Genomic DNA, 25,588 nt, shown 5'->3' on the forward strand with positions numbered 1-25,588 from the left:
CTTCTCTGATTGCCAAGGTCGGGAATTCCAAAACTATTTTGAATAATAGTGGTGAGAGTGGACATTCTTGTCTTGTTCCTAATCTTAGAGGAAAAGGTTTCAGTTTTTCACCATTGAGAATGATGTTTGCTGTGGGTTTATAGTATATGGGCTTTATTGTGTTTAGGTAGGTTCCCTCTATGCCCACTTTCTGGAGAGTTTTTATGATAAATGGGTGTTGAATTTTGTCAAAAGCGTTTTCTGCATCTATTGAGATGATCATATAGTTTTTATTCTTCTTTTTGTTGATGTGGTGTATCACATCAGTTGACTTGCGTATATTGAAGAATCCTTGCATCCCTGGGATAAATCCCCCTTGATCATGTTATATGATTCTTTTTAATGTGTTGTTGGGTTCAGTTTGCTAGTATTTTGTTGAGGATTTTTGCATCTATGTTCATCAGTGATATTGGCCTGTAATTTTCTTTTTGTGTTATATCTTTGTCTGGTTTTGGTATCCAGGCGATAGTGGCCTCGTAGAATGAGCTTGGGAGTGTTCCTTCCTCTGAAGTTTTTTTGGAAGAGTTTCCGAAGGGTAGGTGTTAACTCTTCTCTAAATGTTTAATCGAATTTGCCTGTGAAGCCCTTTGGTCCTAGGCTTTTGTTTGTTGGAAGAGTTTTTTTGTTTTTTTTTTGTTTTGTTTTTTTTTTTTTTTTTTTTTTTTTTTTTGCGGTACTCGGGCCTCTCACTGTTGTGGCCTCTCCCGTTGCGGAGCACAGGCTCCGGACGTGCAGGCTCAGCGGCCATGGCTCACGGGCCCAGCCGCTCCAGGCATGTGGGATCTTCCCAGACCGGGGCACGAACCCGTGTCCCCTGCATCGGCAGGCGGACTCTCAACCACTGCGCCACCAGGGAAGCCCTGTTGGAAGAGTTTTAATCACAGTTCTATTTCAGTACTTGTGATTGGTTTGTTCATATTTTCTCTTTCTTCCTGGTTCAGTCTTGAAAGGTCATACCTTTCTAAGAATTTGTCCATTCCTTCTAGGTTGTCCATTTTATTGGCATATATAGTTGCTTGTAGTAGTCTCTGATGATCCTTTGTATTTCTGAGGTGTCCGTTGTAACTTCTCCTTTTTAATTTCTAATTTTATTGATTTGAGTCCTCTTCCTTTTTTTCTTAATAAGTCTGACTAAAGGCTTATCAATTTTGTTTATCTTCTCAAAGAACCAGCTTTTAGTTTCATTGATCTTTGCTATTGTTTTCTTTGTCTCTATTTCAGTTATTTCTGCTCTGATCGTTATGATTCCTTTCCTTCTACTAACTTTGGGTTTTGTTCTTCTTTCTCTAGTTGCTTTAAGTGTACGGTTAGGTCGTTTATTTGAGATTTTTCTTGTTGAATCAGTAATTTTTTTTAAATTGTAGATGTTTAAATAAGCGGGCTGAGAGAATAAGTGTATTTGGCTAACCTCTTGTTTGTCCCTGCGAACCTGAACCCCTGAGAGAGGCGAAACTCCTGGTTGTGGTCTCTTTGTGTCTCTTCTAAATGGAACCACCTTGGGCTTTCAGAAGGTGTAAGAGTAAGACATAGATTAGCGAGTCTCAAACTGGTACCCCACAGGCCTCATCTGACCTACAGATGTGTCTCATTGCAAAAAATAAAATGAAACTTTTCATTGTTAAAAATTCTCAAATTAGTTACTAGCATTTTAAAATCAGGAGATTTGATATAAACATCAGGATTTGGGGCTTCCTCTGAAAAAAAAAAAATTGAAGGATTTGGTAACACTGGCTCTTATTTCCGTGTGGCCGAGATCCGCTGGCCTGGGGAAGAAGTAGACCAGTCAGGACTGTCCAGCTTGACACTTTCCCACTGGGGAGCCAGCGGTCCACTGTCTTTATCATCGTGTGTTAGGCATTTGTTTCTCTTATAACTGGACACTTCACTCATTTATGCTACTTGCCTGACCCCTGTAGGTTTTGGATTTTCAACCAGTGATATAGATAGTAGCTCTCTAAGTCATCTGTTTTATGAAATCTTTGGCAGCCCCAAGGCAACAGAAAAACTACATATGTGAATATATGAACATCTCATAGGCTATTTCATAGCGTAATAAAATGCTTTGGCTTACTGTGTCAAGAATCATTTTTCTTTCATTCATTCAGTTGAACGTTGTTGACAGCCTATTCATGCCGCACCGCCTGCTAGCACTGGGGATACAAGGATGAAGTAGATAATTCCTCTCCTTAGTATGGTAAGGGCTACAAAAGAAAAATAGGTGATGTGCTAAGGGGCTTAGGGGAGGAAATATTAACTCTTCCTGGGGGAATTGAGAAAAACTTTACAGAATAGGGTAATATTTGCAACCAAGTCCTGAGGAGTGAGTTGGAGGTACCCAGAAGAAGAAAGGGAGAGAGGGCTTCGTAGCATAGAAAATAGCGCATGCAGAGGCGCACAGGTTGTCAAAACGGTGAGAAATTTATTATAGACAAGCTTTGGGGCTGCACCCTATGAGGTGTGGCTGAAGACTTGATTGAGGCCAGACCATGAAGAGCTTCAAAAGCTGTGTTTAATAGAAGACTTGTTCCTGGAGGTATTACAGAGCTAACAAAAACTTGTAGTACAAGACCAGCAGTCCTATCAGCGAACCTCCTTGTGCCAGGTTTCCATTTTCATGTCTCATTATGTGATTATAATTTTAGATCAGTTCATATCAATAGAGATGCCAACGATAAAGGAACACCATTGCCAGGGCACCGATTACAGTTTAGAAGTCAAGCATGTGTTGAGTTCATCCGCAGTATTGAATGAGAGGGAGCTGGGACCTCTTCTAAATTATTAACCTTTCGTCCATCCCAGTGGCGTTGCCCACAGGCTGTTGGGCATCACGGCCATCCACGCAGTGCCCACTAGGCACAGAGCCTGCCTCCAAGTTCCTTGTTAGTTCAAAGCTCGTGAACAACTTTGGATATTTACCCAGACCCCACAATATACTTGGCAGGAGCACCCATGCCTGTAAGATGCAGGCATTTAGCTTCCAGATCTCTTCTTTTACTGTCTGTATTCAGATTCAGCCCAGGCCAGATTCGGAAAAGAATGTGTCACTGCAGCCAAAGGAGGGAACACGGGAAGCAGATCATTTAGAATAAAGCTGGGACTCTCCCAAACGTGGATTTGGTCTTGGCCACTCACAAGACCAGCAAAACATTTCATGAAATCAAAATACCAGAAGTAAATAGACCATCCAGGGGGGAACTGGGCTCATATTATATAGCAGATGAAATCTAGAGTACATTTAAAGACATTCTGTGCAAGGAAGTGCTGTTAACATTGGAAAAGCACAAGAGGGGCTGAAATCCCCTTAAGTGTTTTTTTATTGGAAAAGAAAGATTGTAGCCTTTTTGAAAGGTTAAATCCTTTTTCCTTTAACTCATTAACCTAGTGATAGACTTTTTTCTATTGATTCTTTCATTTCGTAATCACAGGTGAATACCTATTATTCCCAGGCACTGTGCTAAGTTTGGTGACACAAAGCCTTTTATTCCACGACCTCAGTGATGTTTTCATGCCCACACGTTTACAGTGGCACCATGTTCCTCAAATAGCAGAGGGTCCAAGAACTCTCCTAAAAATTGTCCAATGCTGTGTCATCATGTCAAGTCAATCCATGTTATCGTTTCAGAAAAAAGTTGCTTTTTAAATTAAGTTGAAAGAACTGTTAGCGTCTTTGGTATGGAAACGTGACAACTAGTAAGCACGCCAAACTTGGCAATTTTAAATATATAAAGTTTAAAGTCTTCTTTCAGGAGGGTCTGTCTGATATGTCTTTTTCCATCTTCTTGATTCCATGACTCCAAAGAGCCTTCCTGGCTTAACTGAGCCCATCCTCTGTTAGTTCTCATCTGCAGTGATGACCATCCCCGGCTTCTTTATTCTGCCACCCTGGCTGCTGCAGCTCCCCCAGCAGAGGCAAAGCAACTGCACGCGCTCCTGGCGAGAGCAGTCATTGTGCCGAGTCCTGAATGACCAGCTGTCCCCCAGAGACCCACAAAAAGGCTAGTTAATGGAGCAGGCTTTCTGCAGGTAGGGGTAGTTATCTTGATCCCACAACTGGAACCACCAGAGCCCTTGCACACAAGCCTGCCCCCATCCTTGACGTGGACTGCTTCCAGCGACACTGTCTCCACCGGGACCATTGAAACATGAATGTATTCAGCCCTGACTCCAGAGGACTGGGGCCTCACAGCACTTCAAAGCAAAGCAGGAAGAAAACCTGAAATTCTTGGCTCTCCCGACGGTTTCAAAAACAAATAATAATTACGCCAGTAAAACTGTCGTTTTAAGTCAATTTCCTAATTTAAGGAAGGAAAACATAAAACTCTGAGACTTTTCTGCCAATCTAATTCAGATCAGAGACTCTGTCTTGCTGGGCTAGTGGGTCTCATTACGATAGGACAGCAGTCAGAAAAGGAAGGCAGCACAGGAACTGTTTAATGGCCGTTTTCCCAGAAATTAAAGTGCAGCTTTTCAAAAGACAGTCACTTTGCGGTGCAAGCCCCAGGGAACTGCACACACGTTGCTGCCTCTGCCGCAAACACAGCAACCAGGTGCACACAGCAGTGGCTTCAGTGTCCTTTGTTGTCGGAATGAAAGTGGGAGAATGTACCGCTTGGTGATCAAAGCCTTTGACCATCATATAAAACCAATCAAAATGCTCTTTATTTCCCTTAATTTCCTAGTCTTCAGCAAATGTCATTCCAGGGTGTGGCGGGGAGACAGACCTCTTTCCTCCACCATGTGTTGCTTGGCTCTGGGGAGTTTTTACGTTTTGGTTGGTTTGTTTGGGTTGGGGTGGGTTTCTGTCTGTTTGTTTTTGGAGTTTTCCCCCAGTGTTTGGGGGACTTCCTGACACACTGTTAACATGGATCCCAGCCGTTCGTGTTCAGTCACAATCTAATAACCTTCTTTTTTTTTTTTTTAATGACTCCATTGATAGTAGCCATGTCGACTCAGCTGCCAGGAAAGATGGATTTTAGTTCATAAGGGAAGAAAGAAATATTGCAACCCTTTGATCACTAACCATCCCTTCCCAGCCTCTGTAAAAAGATCCAGGATCCCTCACTCAACACCAGAACAAACAGCAGGCTGGAAAAGGAATTGTTGCAGCTCAGGCAAGGCGTAAAGGTGCAGATGTTGTCTGACGTTGAAGAATTTTGTCAGACAGTAGGTATGGACCATGACATTGGCAGAAGAAATAAAAACCACTAGGGAAGGTTATGTTCAAACTCCATTTTTCCCTAAGCCTGCAGTTCAAAACAGTGCTTTGACTTTCAGGTACATCCTGTAAGATAGTTTCTTGTCTTATCATTCCTCTGGGAGAAGCAAGGTTCCAGTGAGTTTTAAACATCCCCCCCCCCCCCGCCATCCCTGCCCCAACACTGAGGATTTATGAGACTCTGTCCTTGAGCAAAGCATTTGTCAAAGATTTAAGGAGCGGGTGAAAAGGGTCCTTACCTTGTCCTGGCTGATTTGCACTTGAGACCATAAACTCTCTGACAAGCTCCCTCAGCCCTGGGCCTTCACTCGCATTCATCCTGTTGAAGCAGTGGTCCCGGCTGGAAGGGGCAAGCAGATATTTGCTGACTCGACATTTAAAAAGTGGTCACTGCATTTTCTGGGTTTAGAGTTTGACCTCAAAAAAACAGTCAGGTGTGTTTCAATGCAATTAATAAAGGACTTTGAAGATGTTGACTATTATGTGAGTATTGAAACTTTCTTTTTGGCTCACTGTTTGGGTGGATGTGTGTGATTTGAATTTTTGTGGTTAATTAATTACCATGAGAAGTGTCCGTGTTTCCTGTTCTCTTTGAGTCTATAATTTGAGTATGTAACTTTCTGGCAAATTTCAGCAGGGATACGAACATCGAGTATAATTCCAAATAGTATTGCTATAAGCCACTGTACTGGGGTTGAATTTTAAAGTCTAAAATATTTTAAAATGTGTGAGTGAGGGATCTTCAGTTCTATAATAAAGGGCTCAAAGGAAAATTACTTGTTTATACAGCAAGCCGGCTCCTGTAAAGACTACAGGACTCGCCTCTGTGGGCAGGAAGAGGTGGGAAGCAAGACAACTTTGTCGGTCCCGCTGTCTCCGGAACCTTCCAGCAGGCCGTGAGAGCACAGAGCAGGACACTGTGCCCTTCCTCACAGCCCACTTCCTAAAATAAAGCAAACAGGCATTTTCGTTCTTTACAAAATATTTCAAGCATTTTTTGATTTCCTTGCCTTTTTGTCGGTGATTGGAATCGGGAATGCATTTGAAAAGCCATTCCCAGAAACAGGAGCAAACTAGAAACAGTCCTTCTGCAGTTACACCACCTTCCCCTCTAAGACGATCACACAAACTAGTCACACTGACGAGGGCCTGATTACCAAGTGGCACCGACTTTCACTCCCAATTTAATTTCTGTGCATCCGTTGTTTTAACTGTGAGGCTGCTTTGACCTTGACGGTGGCTCTGGAGCTTCAGGTGACGCTGACAGATGCGCAGGCTGGTGGAACAACAGCTCGCTCGGTGGTGTATGCGTGTTTGCTCACTTGGCTTTCCTCCCCTTCCCTTCCCGGGGCCTCGTGGGCTGACAGTGCCGGCCTCCCGCAGGCCGACTGCAGGGCCTCCGTGCCCTCCAGCAAGGGCAGCAGCAGCGGCAGCAGCAGCAGCGGCAGCAGTTCCTCCAGCGACTCGGAGAGCAGCTCGGGATCTGACTCAGAGACCGAGAGCAGCTCCAGCGAGAGTGAGGGCAGCAAACCCCCCCACTACTCCAGCCCTGAGGTAAGGACACGCCGGCCCCTGAGCGCCTCCCCTGCCTGCGTCTCCCCGACCCGGTGAGCGAGGTCAGTCTTCCTCCGAGTGTGGTTCACACACCTCCTGCTCCTCCAGCCTCAGTGCTATGACACTGGCCTGCGAGGCGCCGTGACCTCTCTAGGCCACCACCTCCTGGCAGCCTGCCGGGGTTGGTTTAGGCTCATTTCCCCCAGCCCCTCCTCACAGTGCTCCTAATCACAGAGCTTCCTTTGAAGTCTAGAAACTTCATCTCTTATGGTCCCCAAATTCTCTATCTTGACGTCCAGAACTTTCCAAGTATGCTGTAAACATCACTGACTGGAAATAACCTGAGGATCGGGTCTCCCTAAGGGTCAGCCGAGGCAATAAGCAGACAGGGCAGCTCCCTGCCTGGAAGTGTGAGCCCCCGTAAATCACGGGGAAAGGAGTTTTGTGGATTGGACATGGTTAGGATCTTACCTTTTTTCAGTTCATCACAGATTAGGAGAACAAGGGCTATAAATATGAATAAAACCTCCTTTGTTTTCTTTGTAAAAATATAAAAAGGAAAATTAGCATCAACTTACAAATACTAATGAAAACTTTTATAGCTATGATGAGTGTCTGTGTGGAAGGTTTAGGTGCCTCCTATAAAAATATTATAAGGTCCCAATAAAAGCCATTGCTACTTCTACTTTAAAGGGGAAAAAGGGGAAATTTTAATAGCAATTCAGAGCGTGGATTCTTGAGAGAGGGCTGAGAGCACCCTTCTCTAGTCCCTGGATCTGTAAGGGTAGACTTTGATTTCTAAAGAGGGAATAAAATATGCTTCTTCTTGAGTGTATAAACATTTGATGTTACGGTGGCTCATAGGATTTAGCTTTTTACCTACAACCTTCTGTACCACTCTGGGCCCAAATTTCTAAATATGCTCTAAAATGAAACCAAGGGCTTCCCTGGTGGCGCAATGGTTGAGAGTCCGCCTGCCGATGCAGGGGACACGGGTTCGTGCCCCGGTCCGGGAAGATCCCACATGCCACGGAGCGGCTGGGCCCGTGAGCCATGGCCGCTAAGCCTGCGCGTCCGGAGCCTGTGCTCCACAACGGGAGAGGCCACAGCAGTGAGAGGCCTGCATACCGCCAAAAAAAAAAATGAAACCAAACCCACATATGCAGACCTTGGCGGTGAGAGGTTTTTGGGTTTTTTTTGTTTGTTTTTGTTTTTGGCCACACGGCAATGCGTGCAGATCTTAGTTCCCTGACCAGGGATCGAACCTGTGACCCCTGAAGTGGAAGTGTGGAGTCTTAACCACTGGACCCCCAGGGAAGTCCCCAGGAGCACCTTTAAGGGCCAGCAAGACCCATGTTTCCAGCTTGTGTACCTGTGTCTCTGTCTCTCTCTGTCTCTCTCCCTTTCCCTATCTATCTTTCTATCCCTATCTCCCTATTTAAGGGGAAGGCCCTTGACAACATTAACCTATAAAAACCATATGTTGATATAATCCTGACTTTTCCCAGAAGCTAAGTTATTTTTCCTTCTTCATCATTTCATTCATTCATCCATTCATTCACTCATTTAGTGTTCCTTCAACGAAGATCTATTGAGTCTCTGCCACAGATATGATGCTTGGCCCTGAGAGACAGCAATGAGCTGACAGAGAAGGTTCCTGTCTTCACAGAGCTGATATTCTAATGGGAGTAATTTGAAACAAACAAAAATACAGGAGTTAAATAAAACAGAGGCGTTAACCGGGCTTCTTCAGAGCCAGCTTTATGCTCTAATTTGTTGAAAAACTCCAGAATATTTAGTAGAAAGAACTGGGTTCCAGGGACATCGCAAGAGCCAGGGGGGACAGTGGCGGTAGATTAAAAGCGTTAGGGTCTGTGAACGTTACCTCCAGCCCAGGCTCTTTGTGACTTTGAAGGTTAAATTCAGGAAAGTTGAGTCTCATTTGCACGCTGAAATGTGACTCCTGGAGTTTCTAGGTGGGGCTGAAAGCAGCCTTGGAGAAGTACAGCTATAAACGGCTTTAAGCAGATTCTCTCTAAATGTCACTGAGATAATCACAAAGACCTGAACTCTTGGGTGATGAAAGGAAGCACTTGCCGTTCCTTGTTTCTTCCAGCAGCTACCAGAGGCCCCTAGCTGAGGAGAAGGAGGGGAGCCTGGTAACACAGGCCTCAAAGTTTAAGTTGCCTGAGGCCGCGGGTAGCTTTCAACTCCTGGCTTCTCTATGCAGAGGGAGTGCAGGAGTGACAAGAGATGTAGCCACACTGCAGGTGGCTTCTTTCTGCTGGAAAGGAATGTATTCCTTGGAATAAAAGCAAGGTTTCTTTTAACATTTTTCCCAAGGTGACTAGAGAGACACGCCCTTCAGAAATACAATGAGGGAATTCCCTGGTGGTCCAGTGGTTGGGACTCCCGCATTTTCACTGCCAAGGGCGCGGGTGTGATCCCTGGTCAGGGAGCTAAGATCCCAGAACCCGTGTGGCATGGCCAAAAATTAAAAAAAAAAAATTAGAAAAGAAATACAGTGAGTTTGCAGAATGAAAGTTGCGAAGAGGGGAAGCATTACCTGCTGAGTCTCCACGGAAAAATTAGAAAAGAAATACAGTGAGTTTGCAGAATGAAAGTTGCGAAGAGGGGAAGCATTACCTGCTGAGTCTTCGTGGCATCTCTGCTTTCTTCTGGCCTAGCTAGCCCGGGACCCCTTAAAGAGAGCAGTGAGACCCCTTTTCCTTCCCCCCCACGGGACAATCCAGCTCTTTATAGCCACACACCTCACATTCCGTTGTCAAGACCTGTTTACGCTGCTTTGCAGCAGAACATTTGTGGCCCTCCTTTCCTTCCTGGAAATATCCTGAGGCCCTCCTATTATCAAGCAGGAGACCCTCATGATATCCCAAGACACCTGCATTCTCCCCCTCAACGTCCAGCACTGGACACCCACTTGGCTCTCCTGAGTTTCATACGAGCTGTTGTTTATGGCCGTGGCTGTAGAAAGCCACTGCATTTCACATGAATCACCATAGTCTAACCCCTTGTCTGCAAGCTAGCACGGAAGAGACCCCGAAAACAGTATTTCCATCACTGCAGATCCCCTCTCTGCGGCCTGACGTTTGCTTGCTTCTCCTCAGCCTAATTGTTTTCATTTGAGTTGTATCTTCTTTCCTGGCCTGGGACATCCTTTCACGCCAGAGCTTCACAGGGGGAAGCGCCTCGCCCTTCAGTTAGCACGTTTACACCAGCACACAGAGCTCCTTAGACCGGTGTTCCCCAAGTAAAGGATGCTGCAGGGACAAGAAAGAGCCTGGTCACAGGATTTTGAGGAGATCCAGCATAAAGTAGGTTTCACCTGTTTCTTTACCGAAGGGCATCATTCAGCCCTTAATTTTGCTCATGTAAACGGTGTTCTCCACTGTGGCATTTCCCAAATGTATCTGACCACGGAAACTTTTCTTTATTGGGATATATGAACTCAAAGCCACGGAAACTTTTCTTTATTGGGATATATGAACTCAAAGCACATTTTGGAAAATGCTGCCCTAGATTGTTCTTGAAAATCAGCAGGTACACGATACAAGTTATTCATTGATTCAATAGGCTTCTCCTTAATTAGGCATCTGTGGGGTATGTGGCAGTGGGTGCTCTGAAGGGTATAGATGAAGTAGAGACTAAAGTACACGGTGGAGAGCTTATACACTGATCAGAGGGAAGATTGATCAGAGAGGAGAGTCCTGGATGGAAATACAAAGCAGCAAGCCAGGAAACAATCAAATGCACTGGGCAGAAACCCTGATGGACAGCTCAGGAAATGGACCAGAGCCAGCAGCGTGGCAGGAAAGGAACCCCAAGCCCTGAGTTCCCCCTCCTCCCCTGCCACCTAATTCTTGGCTGTTTGAGCTTCCTTGGCCACAATTGTTTCATCCCCGAAATGGCGGATAATCCCATGCCGTCTAATCTGTGACGCTGTTCTGAGGAATAAGTGATACAAATGGAGTGACAGCTCATTGTGAGTCATTATTAGGAGGAGCAGGGTCATAGCGTGCTGTCCCCCTAACCTATTACGGGTCCTGCGAGGGATACAAAGAAGCAGAGACCTGGCCCCTGCTGGAAAGCAGTGTTGGGCTTTGTTGAAGACACAAGATTTATATACATGAAATGGCTATGGACATCAAAAGATGATGCATTAAGAATAACAGAAGGCCACAGGTGTTATTTGGAGAGTTAGTGGTGTCTCCAAAAATCAATCTAATTCTATCATTTTAGGCTGAAGACTGACATTTCTCAAAAGAAACGAGGTCCCTCTTTCGTGAGGCTACACCAGAGAGTAATGGGAGACTGGCAAGGCAGCAGGGGAGAGAATCTGGTCTTTAAGCCCAGACAAATGTGGGTTTAGCCTTGGTGGTGCCTGGTAGCTCTGCAGCTTTGGACATTTCACTTAACCTCTCTGAGCCCCATCTACAAACTAGGGGCGACAGTATTTCTTACCTGTATGGATTCAGTTAGATGATACCTATAAAGTGGGAGCACATGGTAGGTGTTCTGGCAAGGAGAGATGGCTGTTAGAGGATGGATGCCCGAGGAATTTGGATTTTTGTTTGAGGGGCAAGAGGAGGTCCTTGTAGATCCTTTGAGAAAGAGAATGTGATTTAGTGATGTGTTGAAAATGGTCCCTCAGCCTCATTTCTTCAGCTGTGAAGAGGAGAAAAAATGTCCCTAGAGCACCTCAGGCAGTGGGCCCACACTCAAGTGCTTCAGTTCTCCCTTCACTGTTAACGCTCCCTCCAGGAAGTTTTAGTGGGAGTCTCCCCGTGAGCCGCTGTGTTTTAGCTCCAGGTACACGTCTGTGTTCTCCCACGTAAGAGATGGGAGGTGTGGGAGGCCCAGGATGCTGGGGATGAGGGCGAGCTAGCGTGAGACGTGGGGCTGGGGCCAGTGTGAGTGGCAGGCTCTGCCGTAAATGGTCCACCCTCTCCCCGTGCGTGTCCCCTTCTGCAAGGCCGCTTCAGCATCCATTCATATTACTGGGCCCCATTTATCTGGGGAAACTGAGGCACAGAAGTCACTGACTCGCCGGTGGTCCGAGAGAAATGGGGTGGGGAGGAGACAGCCTCAGAGCCATAGCTGTGTTTGCCACCAAAGTAGCCTTCAACCACACCCGGCTAATCTCAGGGCAGGCGAGAGCTTCCCCTTGGCGAAGAAGAGGTCCTGCTGCCCTGCTTCCTCTCTTGCGTCACTGGCGCAGGATGGACCAGGTCAGGTGTGCTCTGCAGGTTCCATTGGCCCCTGTCTCTGGAGAAGCCAAATTAAAGCGAGGTCAGAATTTACACAGGACAACTCAGAGGTGCAAAAAAAGACGTATCGTTTTGTTCTTTTGCCTCTTGCTTTGGGAGCCCTGGTCCTTTGGACGGCATGAAAGCAAATGAAGCAGAAAGTTAAGTCACACAGCAGACTCCCTATCAGGGTCATGAGAGATTCCCCTTCCACACCTGTATCCCAGGGGGAGGCTCCCCTTCCTCAGGGTGCCAAGGAAAGGGCCTGGAATCCCCATGCTGGCCTCCACTGAAAGGTCTCTTGTCATTCCCAGTCCCTGGACACCCTGCGCTCTGGTTCCCTGAAGTGTAGACAGTCTCATCTGTTTGGGGGGAACCGGCAGGATGTCCACGGTCCCTGCCACAGCTCCAGTGCCTGGTGCCCACACCCTGTGGCCACTTCATCCTGGCCCCAGGCCCTGCTGGCCCATTAAAGGCTTCCCATCTCCCTAAGCTGTGCCCCAGATGCCTCCAGACTCAGCCAGGACCCTTGGGTCTAATATTACTGCCCTCCCCTCCCTCCCCTCCCCCAAGATCCTTGCTGCACGTGGCTATGCCCCAAGTTCTGCTCTTAATACCAACCTCACTGTTGAGAACCAAATCTTGATACATGAAAGGAAGCTTTAGGAAATTATGTTAGAAAACAGTGGTTTTCGCCTACAAGGTTGCCTGACTCGCTCTGGGCTTTAACCAACCAAGTTTGAAGTGCAAAGCTAAGCTGATTCTTTATTTTAGGCTGGTATTTAGTCTTCCCCTGGATCATCAGAAGCCATGAATTCGTAGGGTAGAGACCATAGGGAAGGAAAAATACATCCCCTTAATCACTTCAAAAATTTTCCCCGTTTCACCTATCTTCACAAATTGATAATACTCTAGCTAAAGTTCTATACTTATCAATATACCTCTTTTCTATTAATAATCACAGATGCTGGATAAATGGACTTTTATTAGAAATCAACAACACTTACTCCCTGTAAAAGCATCAGTTCTTAACCTTTGAATAAGACGTAGCTGCCTAGAGATAGGAATGAAAGCTATGTCCCTCTCCTCGAAAAATGCGTCTACATGACATTTCACATTCTGTTACAGGGCATTCACTGACCTGCCCCCCCCAAGTCCCCACCACCGCCCCCACCCCCCCCACCCACCCCCCCAGAGCCAATCTATGGGCCAGAGTTTAAAACCTGAAATGTCCAGGATTTGCTTTAAGGTAGCAAAACTGCTTGCAGGAAAGGTTTCCATTGTCACCTCCTCATCTGAAATATTTCGGGCAAAGTGTGACGGATGCAGGTTGAGGATGGACAAACCAAGTCCAGCCATCAAAGTGCACTGGGCACACACAGGTAGTTCTTTGGGAGTTTAGTTTCCACTCAGTCCCCTTTTTTAATTCCACCCCCCTCCCCGTATTTTAAGTCTCACAAAAAATGAGTGCTTTAACACTCAGGGTCTCCAAACTACACCCCAGTTAACTTTTGTGGACTCTCAAGTTTATGTATGTCTGTATAAATATAAAAATATATACATTGTATAACCCTCAAAAATGTTGGAAATGGGTCCTAATGAAGCATAGTGCATCCCCTTATTTTCCAAATAGGCCTCCAACAGCTGCACTGGCATTTCAGTGCCGGGGACCGGGAAGCGGGCAGCATCTCTGCATCTTGTGTGCCCACTGATGCTGCACACACCTACAGCTTCCATGTTCCTTGTTTCCAGCCCATCCATCGTGTGCCCTAAGTCAAGAGGAAAACAGCCAGGCCCCTTTTACGTGAGCCCATCATAAAAGATATTTGTTTGTCGCTGGTTTTCTGCTTTTAGGCCGAACCAGCGTCCTCTAACAAGTGGCAGCTGGATAAATGGCTAAACAAAGTTAATCCCCACAAGCCTCCTATCCTGATCCACAATGAAAGCCACGGGCCCGAGAGCAATCAGTACTACACCCCGGTGAAGGACGAAGCGCCCGACTGCGGGAAGCTTCCCGACAACGTCTGCCCGACCAGCCTGAGAGACAAGGACATCAAGAGCGCCTGCAAGGAGGAGCAGAGGCCGAGGACCGCGAACAAGGCCCCGGGGAGCAAAGGGGTGAAGCAGAAGTCCCCGCCCGCGGCCGTGGCCGTGGCCGTGACCGCCGCCGCCCCGCCGCCCACGGTGGCCGGTGCGCCCGCCGAGAGCGCGCCCGCGCCTGCCCGGAGGTCCGCGGGCAAGAAACCCACGCGGCGCACCGAGAGGACCTCCGCCGGCGACAATGGCCACCGGCCCGAGGAGCCCGCAGGCGCGGACGCGCTGGGGGCGAGCGCGGGGATCCCCCCGGAGCCCCCCAAGCCCCGGCCCTGCGGCAACAGTAGGACCAGCCACCGCAAGGAGCTGCGCTCGGCCGTAACCGGCGAGAAGCGCCGCACGCGGGGGCTGAGCCGGATCGTCCCCAAATCCAAGGAGTTCATCGAGACCGAGTCGTCCTCGTCGTCCTCCTCCGCGGACTCGGACCTGGAGTCGGAGCAAGAGGACTACCCTCTGTCCAAGGCCACTGCCGCCTCCGGGAACGACCCGAGGCTGAAGGAGGCTGCCAGCAGCATCAGCGGTGGCGGCCCGCGGGCCCCTGTGGGCTCTATCAACGCCAGGACCACCAGCGACATCGCCAAGGAGCTGGAAGAGCAGTTCTACACACTGGTCCCCTTCGGCCGCAATGAACTTCTCTCCCCGTTGAAGGACAGTGACGAGGTCAGGTCACTCTGGGTCAAAATTGACCTGACCCTCCTGTCCAGGATCCCAGAACACCTGCCCCCGGAGCCGGGGGTCCTGAGCGCTCCCGCGGCCAAGGACACTGAAAGCGCCCCGCCGAGCCACGCATCCGATGCGCCCGCAGAAAAGACTTTGCCAAAATCCAAGAGGAAACGCAAGGTAGGCCTGGAAAGCCGAGGGGCTGAGGGCACGGCGGGAGGGAGGGCTCTCCCTGAACTTGTGGGCAGCGGGTCTGCTGGTCTAGAATGTTCCCGGAGCAGGAGTTCTATGTGACTTTCCTCAACAAACGTTCATAGAGCACTTTATGTATGCCAGATACCTTTGTAAGTACTTGACATGTATTAACTCAGTTAAATCCTTAGCACTGCCCAATGAGGGAAGTATCCTTATTATTGCCACGTTATAGATAATTAAGGTCCGTCTCACTGCATGTGGAAGTAGGTGAACGGGAAATCTTCCCTGAGTGTGTGTGCAGAGGCAAGCTGGAGGCCGGGCCTGTGAGAAAAGCTAAATACGGGTGAACCCCGTTCTTTGCTGGAAGGGGTGGGATCATTCATTGACTTTAGAAGCCAGCGGCCTCAGAGAGTTTAGTAAGGCTGTGACTGGGGTGAGGCGTGAATCCGGAAGTGCCTAGTGGGGACCGTGGACGACGGGGCCCCGGGAGGGGACGCCAGCCTGGTGCACGAGAGCCAGCGGCCGGCGCTCCCGTGGCATTGATCAGGAGAACTTTGTGGTGGAGACGGGCTGGGAACAGGGCCCTCAGGAGGAGGGACTTTTGAGTAATCAGAGGGTCAGGGATGAGGTGCCGCCAAAGGAGGGAAGCAAGCTGAACAAAGGCGGGTTGCACGAAGTGAGACAGGCAGCTCAAGTACTCGGAGAGCAGGACGTTTGTCAGGAAGCAGACCCAAATGCTCGGCCGTTTGGCCGTTTTTGAAGATTTTTGAGCACGGGAATAATTTAATCATCATTTTAAACCAATTTTGAGGATTTTTATTCCCTCCTGTTACTGCATCTTCAAAAGTAACTTGGACCACAGTGGAAAACACAATGCGTGACAAGCCAAAGATTGTAGTCATCGTGGATGGTCCCAAATTTAGGAGAAAATCATTCACAACAGTTAACACGTATATATGTCCCCATGAGGGATGCTGTTTTTGTACATATTAAGTCGTCTATAAAGTCCTTACAACTTTATGAAGCAAATATTACCGTCATGCCCATTTTACAGATGAGGAAACTGAGGCTCAGAGTGCCTAAAGGGACTTGCCCCAGGTTCACATAGGTGAGAAAGGGCAGAGCCGGGAATGAAGCCAGGGTCTGTGGCTCCAGGGTCTCCCAGTAAGAAGTCAGCGTGAGGTTTGTGCAGTATTTTCCCCAAGGGCCCCTGCTCAGAGGGCTCTGTACTTGGAGTTTAATGCTTGCAGTTGCCATCTTGGAATTCTTCATTTTATTTTTGAATTTGTGTTTAGTAAGTGAAGTGCGATGGGACGATAGAGCCTGCGCGGTCCCACCTCCTGCCCATTTCCCAGGACAGGTTCTGCCTGCCCCGTGGCCCCTTTGCACTCCCAGCCCTGTGCAGCATACCCATCCGCATCCCCATCCAGGGGCCAAGGCACAGGCCTAATGAGGGTCGGGGTCAGGATGGGCATCGCCCCACCCCCAATCCCAGTACTGAGGGTTCCTCCAGGGGAGATTGCAGTCCAATCCGCAAGGGGTTGCCGGTTGGCCTTGGGGAAGGGGAAATGCCTAACTGGACTTCCTCACCCCTTGACCCATGGGTTCCACAAATGGCTGGCGGAGGAAACCCTTCACTGGTGGGCTGCGCACAAGCGCCCTGTCGCAGGCCCAGGCCCCCGGTACTTGGGAGTGTCTACACATGCCCCCCAGGTATCCCCGTGCCTCAAGGAGCACAGTATGAAATAGCAAATAAACACAGCGTGACAGGTCAGGAGACAGACTTTGAAAGACACGAAAGACAAGAAAATGTTTCCGACTTTAGTACTTTATAATGTTAGTCTTCAGCTGCTTGCTTTTTTTTTTTGAGGTATAATATAATGATTTGATATTGGTTTATAAGTATTGCAAAATGATGACCACAGTAAGTCCAGTTAACATCCGTCACTGTCCATAGTTAGAAATTTCTTTTCCTCCTGGTGAGAACTTTCAGGATCTCCTCTCCTGGCTACTGTCAAATATGCACTACAGTATTATTAACTATAGTCACCATGCTGTATATTACATTACGTCCCCATGACTTAACTCATTTTATAACCAGAAATTTGTACCTTTTGACCTCATTCATCCATTTTATACTCCCCCCAACCCCGGGCAGTCAGCAGTCTGACAGCATAAGCTGGGAGGAGGTTTGGTTTCTGTTTTTAGATTCCGCATGTCAGTGAGGTATTTGTCTTTCTCTGTCCGACTTATTTCACTTATCATAATCCCCTCTAGGTCCATCCGTGTTGTTGCAAATGGCAGGCTTCCTTCTTCTGTTGTACGCACATATATGCCGCAGTACCCTTATCCATCTGTCTAGCCGTGGACATTGGCTTCCTCGTCTTAGCCGTTGTAAATAACGCTGCAGGGAACATGGGGGTGCAGATATGTTTTCAAATGAGTGTTTTCGTTTTCTTTGGATAAATACCCAGAAGTGGGATTGCTGGATCATGTGGTAGTTCTATTTGAATTTTTTGAGCAACCTCCATCCTGTTTCCACAGTGGCTGCAGCAATTTACATTCCCACCAACAGTGCACTAGGGTTCCCTTTGGTCCACATCCTCACAGACTTATTAGTTTTAGTTTTTTTGATAATAGCCATCCTGAAAGGTATGAGGTGCTGTCTCGTTATGGTTTTGATTTGCATTTCTCTGATGGTTAGTGATGTTGAGCATCTTTTCATGTACCTGTTGGCCGTCCGTATGTCTTCTTTAGAAAATGTCTAATCAGATCCTCTGCCCATTTTTCAACTCGATTTTTTTGTTTGTTTCTTTGCTGTTGAATTGTATGAGTTCTTTATATATTTGGGGTATTAATCCCTTCTCGGATATACGATTTAGAAATATTTTCTCCGATTCAGTAGGTTGCTTTTTCATTTTGTTGATGGTTCCCTCTGCTGTGCAGAAGCCTTTTAGTTTAATGTAGTCCCACTTGTTTATTTTTTGCTTTTGTTGCCTTTGTTTTTGGTGTTAAATCCAAAAAAATCATCACCAAGACTGACATCAAGCATCTTTTCCTACTTTTGGAACAAGGCTCCCAGCATTTTCATTTTGCACTGAATCCCGCAAATCACGCAGTCAGCCCTGGCCTCCTGGGTGACCTTCCCTTCTGTGGACTTCAGTTTCTTTGTTTGTAAAATGGTGACATCTTTGCAGGGGTGTTGTCAGATTCACATGATATAATGCAGTAATGCGGGTTAGCTCACTACATACCTACCCTCTTTCCTTCTGTTTTCCTCTCATACCCTGCCCTCCCCCTTACTCGTTGGATTGACTTGTCCATCAGTCCCCAGGTGATTAATTGATTAATGAGTGAATCAGCCAGTCATCTGGAGATGGATGGATAAATGGACAGGCTGATGGAAAGAGAGAGAGAGAGGTATTTCAGAGATAGAAATTGATAAACATACAGATAGACTGGAAATATATATAGCTGTATAGGTATATGTAGATAGATGTGCAAAAACGTATACATGTATATTCCATAGTATTCTGTATTTAAATAATTTTACTATTCATGGGCTTTTTTATTTTAACTTACAAAACTTCATTTACACTAAGTCTCACACTCAGCTCTCCTCATGAAATCTACTGAATCATCATTAAACTCACACAGAGAAGTGAAAGAACATTTTCACAGCACTCTTTACTCAGTATCTGGGGTGTGAAGCCCTCAGTTTTGGGTGCTGGAGATGGGACACCGCAGACCTGGCTGCCCAGGGTGCAGAGTCGAGCCCTGCCGGAGCCCTGGAAGCCAGAACTGGGGGTTCAGAGCTTTGGTTTGGACCCCCACTGGGGGCACAGTTTCAGCGTGAGCTGCTGGGGTCCTTGCAATAGAGGCTGTGTAACAATCCCAGCTGGAGAGAGAAGGTCAGAATTTCTCTATGTCTGGTGCCCGTGCTTGTCTCCTGGAAGCTCTGCTGAGAGCCCTACATGTGCCTGTACTGTGTTGCTGCGATCTCACCACAAATGGAATTTGGTTGAGTGCATGTGCCTCATACCCTAGTACGCGCCTAGGTTAAATACCATCATGGAAAACAAGAATCCAGTCAAACTACTGTTTTATAAAAATGTCCTTTGAGGCCATGAATTTCAAAAGAAAGGTCCGAGCTTGGCACTGCCCTTACAACATTAAGCCCAGGATAGGTCGCTGTGCCTTGTTTGGGTACCAAGAAATGCCAAAGGGAGGGACGCTGAAGCTCCCGTGGGACCCCAGAACGGGTCTTCTTTGGAGGGTGGAATCTGCCTGTTGGTAAAGAAGTGTTCAGTGGCGATCTTCGTGTCACGCTTTTTCCTCTCAGTAAGCTGACAGATTTCTTCCTTGTTCACGGAGTCGCCGATGGGGACCCAGGCCAGGGCCGAGAGTGCTGCAGCCATGTGGGTGCTCGGGATGCTGTCCAGAGAAGCCCGGATGAGCTGGTTGGCGATGGGAGCTCGCTGTGGTCCCTTGAAATCTAAAGCTGACTGGCTTTTGCTTCTTCCCATGCAGTGTGACAGCGAAGATGACTGCCGGGAGATCAGGAAGGCTCAGGGAGAGAAGGAGAGCTCTTCACGACTCACTGCCTCCGCCAGCAGTACTTTGTCCGCAAACCATTGCAACGTGAACGTCAACAGGTACTCACGCTCCCAGGAAGGCAGAGGGAGCTGGAGGCGTCTGAGAGGGTCTGAGAGGCACATGCCTACTGGGGGAGAGTCGGATTTTTGAGTGACTGCTCTGCTCTGGGTCTCCATGTTGCCTACCAAGCCTCTTGGGCTCCTTAATCAATAGAAATTGATAAGAGGCCAGACAAGAAATTCAGACAAGGCTTTACTGGGGCTCATGCTGTAGCACGAGGGAACAAAGACAAGTAACAGATTCCCTTGCACGCTGTCTGATGGGGGGCCAGCTGATTCCTTAAATGGGGTGAGGCTAGGGTGGGGCCAGGGGTCTGATTCCTTCCTAGGGCGGGGCCAGCTGATTCCTTAAATGGGGTGAGGCTAGGGTGGGGCCAGGGGTCTGATTCCTTCCTAGGGCGGGGCCAGCTGATTCCTTAAATGGGGTGAGGGTAGGGTGGGGCCAGGGGTCTGATTCCTTCCTAGGGCGGGGCCAGCTGATTCCTTAAATGGGGTGAGGCTAGGGTGGGGCCAGGGGTCTGATTCCTTCCTAGGGCGGGGCCAGCTGATTCCTTAAATGGGGTGAGGGTAGGGTGGGGCCAGGCAGGAGGGGTGGCTTAGGAGGTGTGCTGGCGCCTTGTTGGCGCCGAGTGCAGGGGGCGTGCGCAGTAACCTACTTTTGCTCCTGACGCCCTGCATTTTTGCTCCGGACTCCTCAGAAGTGGCAGTTGGGTTTTTGGTCTTTTTGTATCTTGTTCGTAATTTGTTCCAACTGCCCTGTGCATGCAGTTATTTTTAGTCCCTTGTAGTTTCTTTGTATTTTGTGGCTCAAGGAGATGTTTGTCCAGGTGCAAGCACTGCAGCAGAGGGTCCCAAGTCCCAGCCTGTCTCATGCAGACTCCTTTCCCTTGGTTTAACCCAAGACTAACCAGTATGCCTGGACGTGTGCTTCTTGTCACAGCTCCAGGTGCGCTGGAAGTACTTCTTTATAACAAAAGACCAGTTACTAGTTGCACGCAGTTCTATCCTTTCAAAAACACACCCTCCACTCTGAAAACTTACAAACTGAATAAGCTTATTACACCAATGAAAAATATAAACTTGAGCAGAATCTCCATATGACACACCTAAAGGCGTTGGGTGTAGACTGAATTTGCGGTGACAGACAGGATCCGGGTCTCCAAGGCGAAACAGCCACCCAGTCCCTCCTCTCAAGGGGTTCCAGAGAGACCCACATGGCACTGAATCCCCTCTGTGACAAAGGCTTCCTAGCAAAGCAAGGTCCCAGATATTTATTATAAGTGAGCAGCTTATCATCAGTCATAGAAGTCCTTTCCATTTAGAAATAGCACAGCTCAGAAACCACTTTATCCTCTGCTAAGACACTCCTCACTCTCCCTGACTGTGTACATAGAATTTTTAAGGGGAGATTAATGTTTCAGCGCAACACATAAAAATGTAAACTGAAAGGTTAGGAGAAGATGTAGAGTAGTACTAAAACCCGGAGAGGAAATTGGAGAGCGAGGGCACCTGAGCACAGGCCCACTGCAGTGTTAGAATCACCTTGGGAAGAAGGGCAAGAGCCCTTGAAGGTCTGAGCAAGAAAGAGCAACACACACAAGCTGCCCGAGCCCACAGTCCTCTGAGCCAAGCAGATGGCATCCCCAAATATTGAGGAAATGTGAATGGGGAAAATACGGCTCAAAAATTTCTTTTTTTCTTTTTTTTTTTTTTTTGCCGTACGCGGGCCTCTCACTGCTGTGACCTCTCCCGTTGCGGAGCACAGGCTCCGGATGCGCAGGTGCAGTGGCCATGGCTCACGGGCCCAGCCGCTCCGCGGCATGTGGGATCCTCCCAGACCGGGGCACGAACCCGCGTCCCCTGCATCGGCAGGCGGCCTCTCAACCACTGCGCCGCCAGGGAAGCCCTCAAAAATGTCTTTTTAAATGTGTGATAGAGTTATATATGTGCTTCTTTGTTCATGCCTTAAATAACCTTTCTAGCAGATCTAGTAATGACCATAATTTCTAGTAGTGATGAGTGTAAACCATATTTCAGGATGTCTGCCACAACTGGTAAGGCATGAAAATATCTGTGATTTCCACTGGTGACACAATCCCAGGTCTTGCTAGTAGTACTCCTGCTAAACCATCACTATGGTTTCTTGCCTTTGTTCGTATTTAAAGGAAATGTTCAGTTTCAGTGAGAGGTTAAGGAAAGTGAAGATGCAACTTCTTTCCCATGCAAGTGCGGGGACCCCAGGATAAGAGCTCTTGCTCTAGAGTTTTTGCTGGCAGAGCCTCCTGGCTCTGATAGTTTCACTTATGTTAAGTAAGGACTCAACGCATATGAAAGTGCTTTGAGTTTTTCTTGGAAAGGTGGCCTGTGTACCTCTGGAATTGTGATTACCACTGTTAAGCTTTACCTGTGTAATAAGACAATCCTTCATATATGGTGATTGCCCATCCCAAAGATGCGATCCCAAGAACGTTTCAAAGTTACTTTGGTCAACCTGAATAGATAAACTTACAATGATGAAGAAGAAATAGTCATATGTTCATGACAATATTTAATGTAATAATTTAGTTTTCTGCAAACATTTAAGATCATGTAGTATGTAAAATAATTGAGACTTAGAAATAAGACTTTTTCACTCACATGTCAAGAAAGTTATATTCAGACGGTTCATATCCATCTTCAACATCAGTGTTTTCATCTTCACTGGCTGAGCCACTTTTGACTCGTCCAAGGCAGTTTTCGAGAACACACCTTCTCACTTCTAAGTTGTTGGATGCACAGTACTTTTTGAACCAGAAAGCTGTCATCAGAAATTCTCTCCCGACACAGATCTGTTTGCATAATATTAAGAACCTTGGCTTCTCGTTTGTTCTAGAGGCCTGTGTTTGTAATTTCTACACTGTGACCACCAACTAAGGAAATTGCTTAAAAATAAAAAGTGACTTTACTGGCTTGTTTGCGGTGATAGTCAACACATGCAATTAAGAAGTCACAACTGCGGGAATAATGACTAAATCTTTGTTAAATGAATTTATTTTAACTGACTCTACCAGGTGACTTCTAGAAGCATCCCAAATTAGCAATGATTGAGTTTATTTGAGGCTAATGTGTCTTCCCCCAATTTTTGTTTCAACGGAGAGAGCCCTATCTACATACTGTACATTGCAAAGACTCAAATATGACTCCCTTCTCTGGTGGTCTTTGGCGGGGTGTGGGGGGATTTATATTCAGGCATAGACAATAGTTTGGAAGGTAAAATAAGGAGCTAGGAATCAGAAAATGTCATTTCTAATGACAGTTTTCTATTCTTTGTTTATTCTGATCCATGCCTGGCTACCTAACAATTAGAAGGTGGGTTCATGCTTGGTTATTCTGTGATTCTGTTATTCTCCATATAATAATTAGTACAAGCTCAGGTGTTAGCAAAAGTCCTTTTGGAAGTGGAGATCTCGTGTATAATTTGAGTTTCCCGTTACCTGCTGTTTACACTTGTTAGGAAAACAGTAAGTTGTTTGTCGTGTATTTTGAGATCCTTGGATGAAGAACTTGGGAAATGAAGGTATTATTATGCTTAGTTATTTAACTCCAGATTACTATATTTTTCTGGGAGGACGAGTAAAAAAACCATGAACGAAATTTCTTTATTGTTCGTTACGGTCCTAATGCCATCACATCATTTCCTGGCATGATAATTCCCAATAAACGTCTTCCTACCAGCAGGTTTTAAGTGGGAGGGTCACATATAAAACAGTTACCTTGCCACGCGCTGAGTGTGTGACCTTCCATTACTGTGATTTCCGTTTACAGCTTGGCAATCCCAATAAATAAAAATGAAAAAATGCTCCGCTCACCCACTTCACCCCTCTCCGACGCATCTAAACACAAATACCCCGGCGAGGACCTGACGTCCCCCAGCAGATCCAACAGCAACGGTTTGTTCACCTCCGCCTCGTCCAGCAAAAAGCATAAGGCTGAGAACCAGCTGCAGACCCATGGTGGAGACCTCACGGTACGTTGATGCTCTTCTGCCCCAGAGAAAACAAGAGTGAAAATGAGCACGCCCCTCTGCTCTGCCTCTAGCCCAGCACAGTCCGAACACAGGCTTTTTTTTTTTTTTAAATTGCAACTTCAGGAAAAGTTCCTGCTTTATTATTCCAAATAAATGTTCCCAGGTAAAATAAATGTCCGATAGTTTCTGGTATGTGGGAGGATAATGTTTGTTCAAGTCACAAGGAGGCCTTATTGACAGAAAGCTTGGCTGTAGAAACAGCACAAGCTGAGAAAAGGTTTAATCTCCAAACGTATTAGACTGGATGACCTAAGATCAGTAACACCCACCTTGCGACATTGCAGGAGGTCGAGGAGGCCCACCTTGGTAAGGGGGCCCCACTGGCGGTCCCTGCCCACATGGCAGCGTAGCACCAGGAAGGAATCCTGGCACGCCTTGAGGATGGCCGCCGTACTGACCATGAGGCGGCATTGGGGGTCTCATTCCTCGTTGCTGTGGGATGCCTGGCTGCAGTGGCATCATACCTCCATTTGGTCCAACGGGTAGATTACCGATGGGAGCCTGTCCTGGTCGAGGAAGATCACATTGATACATGGTGAGCAGTGAGGTCCCGCAAAGCAGCCCTAAAGGCTGGTCTGGGAAGACCTGGCAAAGCAGCTGCTCTTCGCCTCTCGCACAGGCAGCTGCCGAAGACGGAGGAGGCATTTTCAGCCTCTTCTGCTTAGGAACACTCTTTGGAGGACTTCATTTCCCATCCTGAAAAGAATTAGCCCTAACGTAACTCTCCCAGGACAAAGTGAATTGGGAGTTTTGGACCAACTAGTCTTTCTATTGGAAAAGATTTCTTGCCCTGGGGCAGAGCTGAATCCGGAATTGGAGCCCAAGGCCAAGTTGCAGGGCTCCCCGCTGCCCTCAGTGACCAGTGTGGTGACCAGGGTGGGACAGCTGCCACCACCCCTCTTCCGGTGACTTTGTCAAGGGTGATTCCAACACCCTGTATTTCCCTGGGAACCTGGGTTCCCCTCTAGTCTCATAGCTTAGTCACCGTGTGACCTTGGACCGGTTGCTTAATCTCTTGAGCCTGTTTTCATTTGCAAAATGGTGGTGTAAGATTTCAGTGAGGCAGTACCGCCTAAAGAACCCAACCCCTATGGACACCTGTGCAGCTAACACTGCATGTAAGTTCCTCTTTCCTGCCACCCGCCATCTAACAGCGGGCGGCCCTGGACCGTGCATCCTCCAGGTACATTATTTAATTCCAAACTCTCCCCCCGTGCCTCTCAAAACCAGTGGGGCTTTGTGAGGCAGGGAGAAATGAGATTTGGCAATAGGACTCTGCAAAGAAAGTGGCGGGAGGCAGCATGTCATGCTTTATCCCATGAATTAAAGAGGCAAAAAGAGTCGGTAGATGGTCCAGCAAGAGCCTAAATCTTACGGAACCATCAGGAAATTAACCCCTTCATGCACCCTCATTTGGGAGCAATTATCTTTGGTTCTAGGATACACGAATCTGAGAAGACCATATTAGAAAAAACAAATAAAAAGCTAACGATTCCAATTTTAAACCAAACACAACTTTTCTTTGCCTCTAGATCCTTCAATCACAAGCAACTATGATATGCAGAGAATCGTAAAACAATGATAGACTTTACTGAGGCATTCTTTTCACTGAACGGGTGTTTATCGAGGAAGTATTTACTGTGTCCCAGGCACTTTGCTACATAACAGAGACGCACTGATGATCTAAAGGGTTCAGTCTCTGCCTGCAGGATAGCTTACAGTCTAGCTGGGGAGAGCCACTTAGAGCAGGGCTCACACACATCCGTAATTTACTACCCTGCATGCCAGAAAGGAAACGCCCAGAGTCCTGGAGGCTCTCATAACAAAGAGGCTTGATGTATGC

General features: G+C 47.3%; 1 protein-coding gene across 1 annotated transcript in view; it reads left to right on the plus strand.

Moving 5' to 3' along the window:
• AFF3 (ALF transcription elongation factor 3) overlaps window positions 1-25,588 on the plus strand; it is a 478,605-nt gene that overhangs the window by 422,018 nt on the left and 30,999 nt on the right. The window contains exons 14-17 of the mRNA XM_060170002.1: window positions 6,622-6,808; window positions 13,930-15,009; window positions 19,555-19,679; window positions 23,484-23,685. Coding sequence (XP_060025985.1) covers window positions 6,622-6,808; window positions 13,930-15,009; window positions 19,555-19,679; window positions 23,484-23,685 — 1,594 coding nt within the window. The remainder of the gene's footprint in view (window positions 1-6,621; window positions 6,809-13,929; window positions 15,010-19,554; window positions 19,680-23,483; window positions 23,686-25,588) is intronic.

Source organism: Lagenorhynchus albirostris, chromosome 13 (assembly GCF_949774975.1).
Source record: "Lagenorhynchus albirostris chromosome 13, mLagAlb1.1, whole genome shotgun sequence".
NCBI lineage: Eukaryota > Metazoa > Chordata > Mammalia > Artiodactyla > Delphinidae > Lagenorhynchus > Lagenorhynchus albirostris.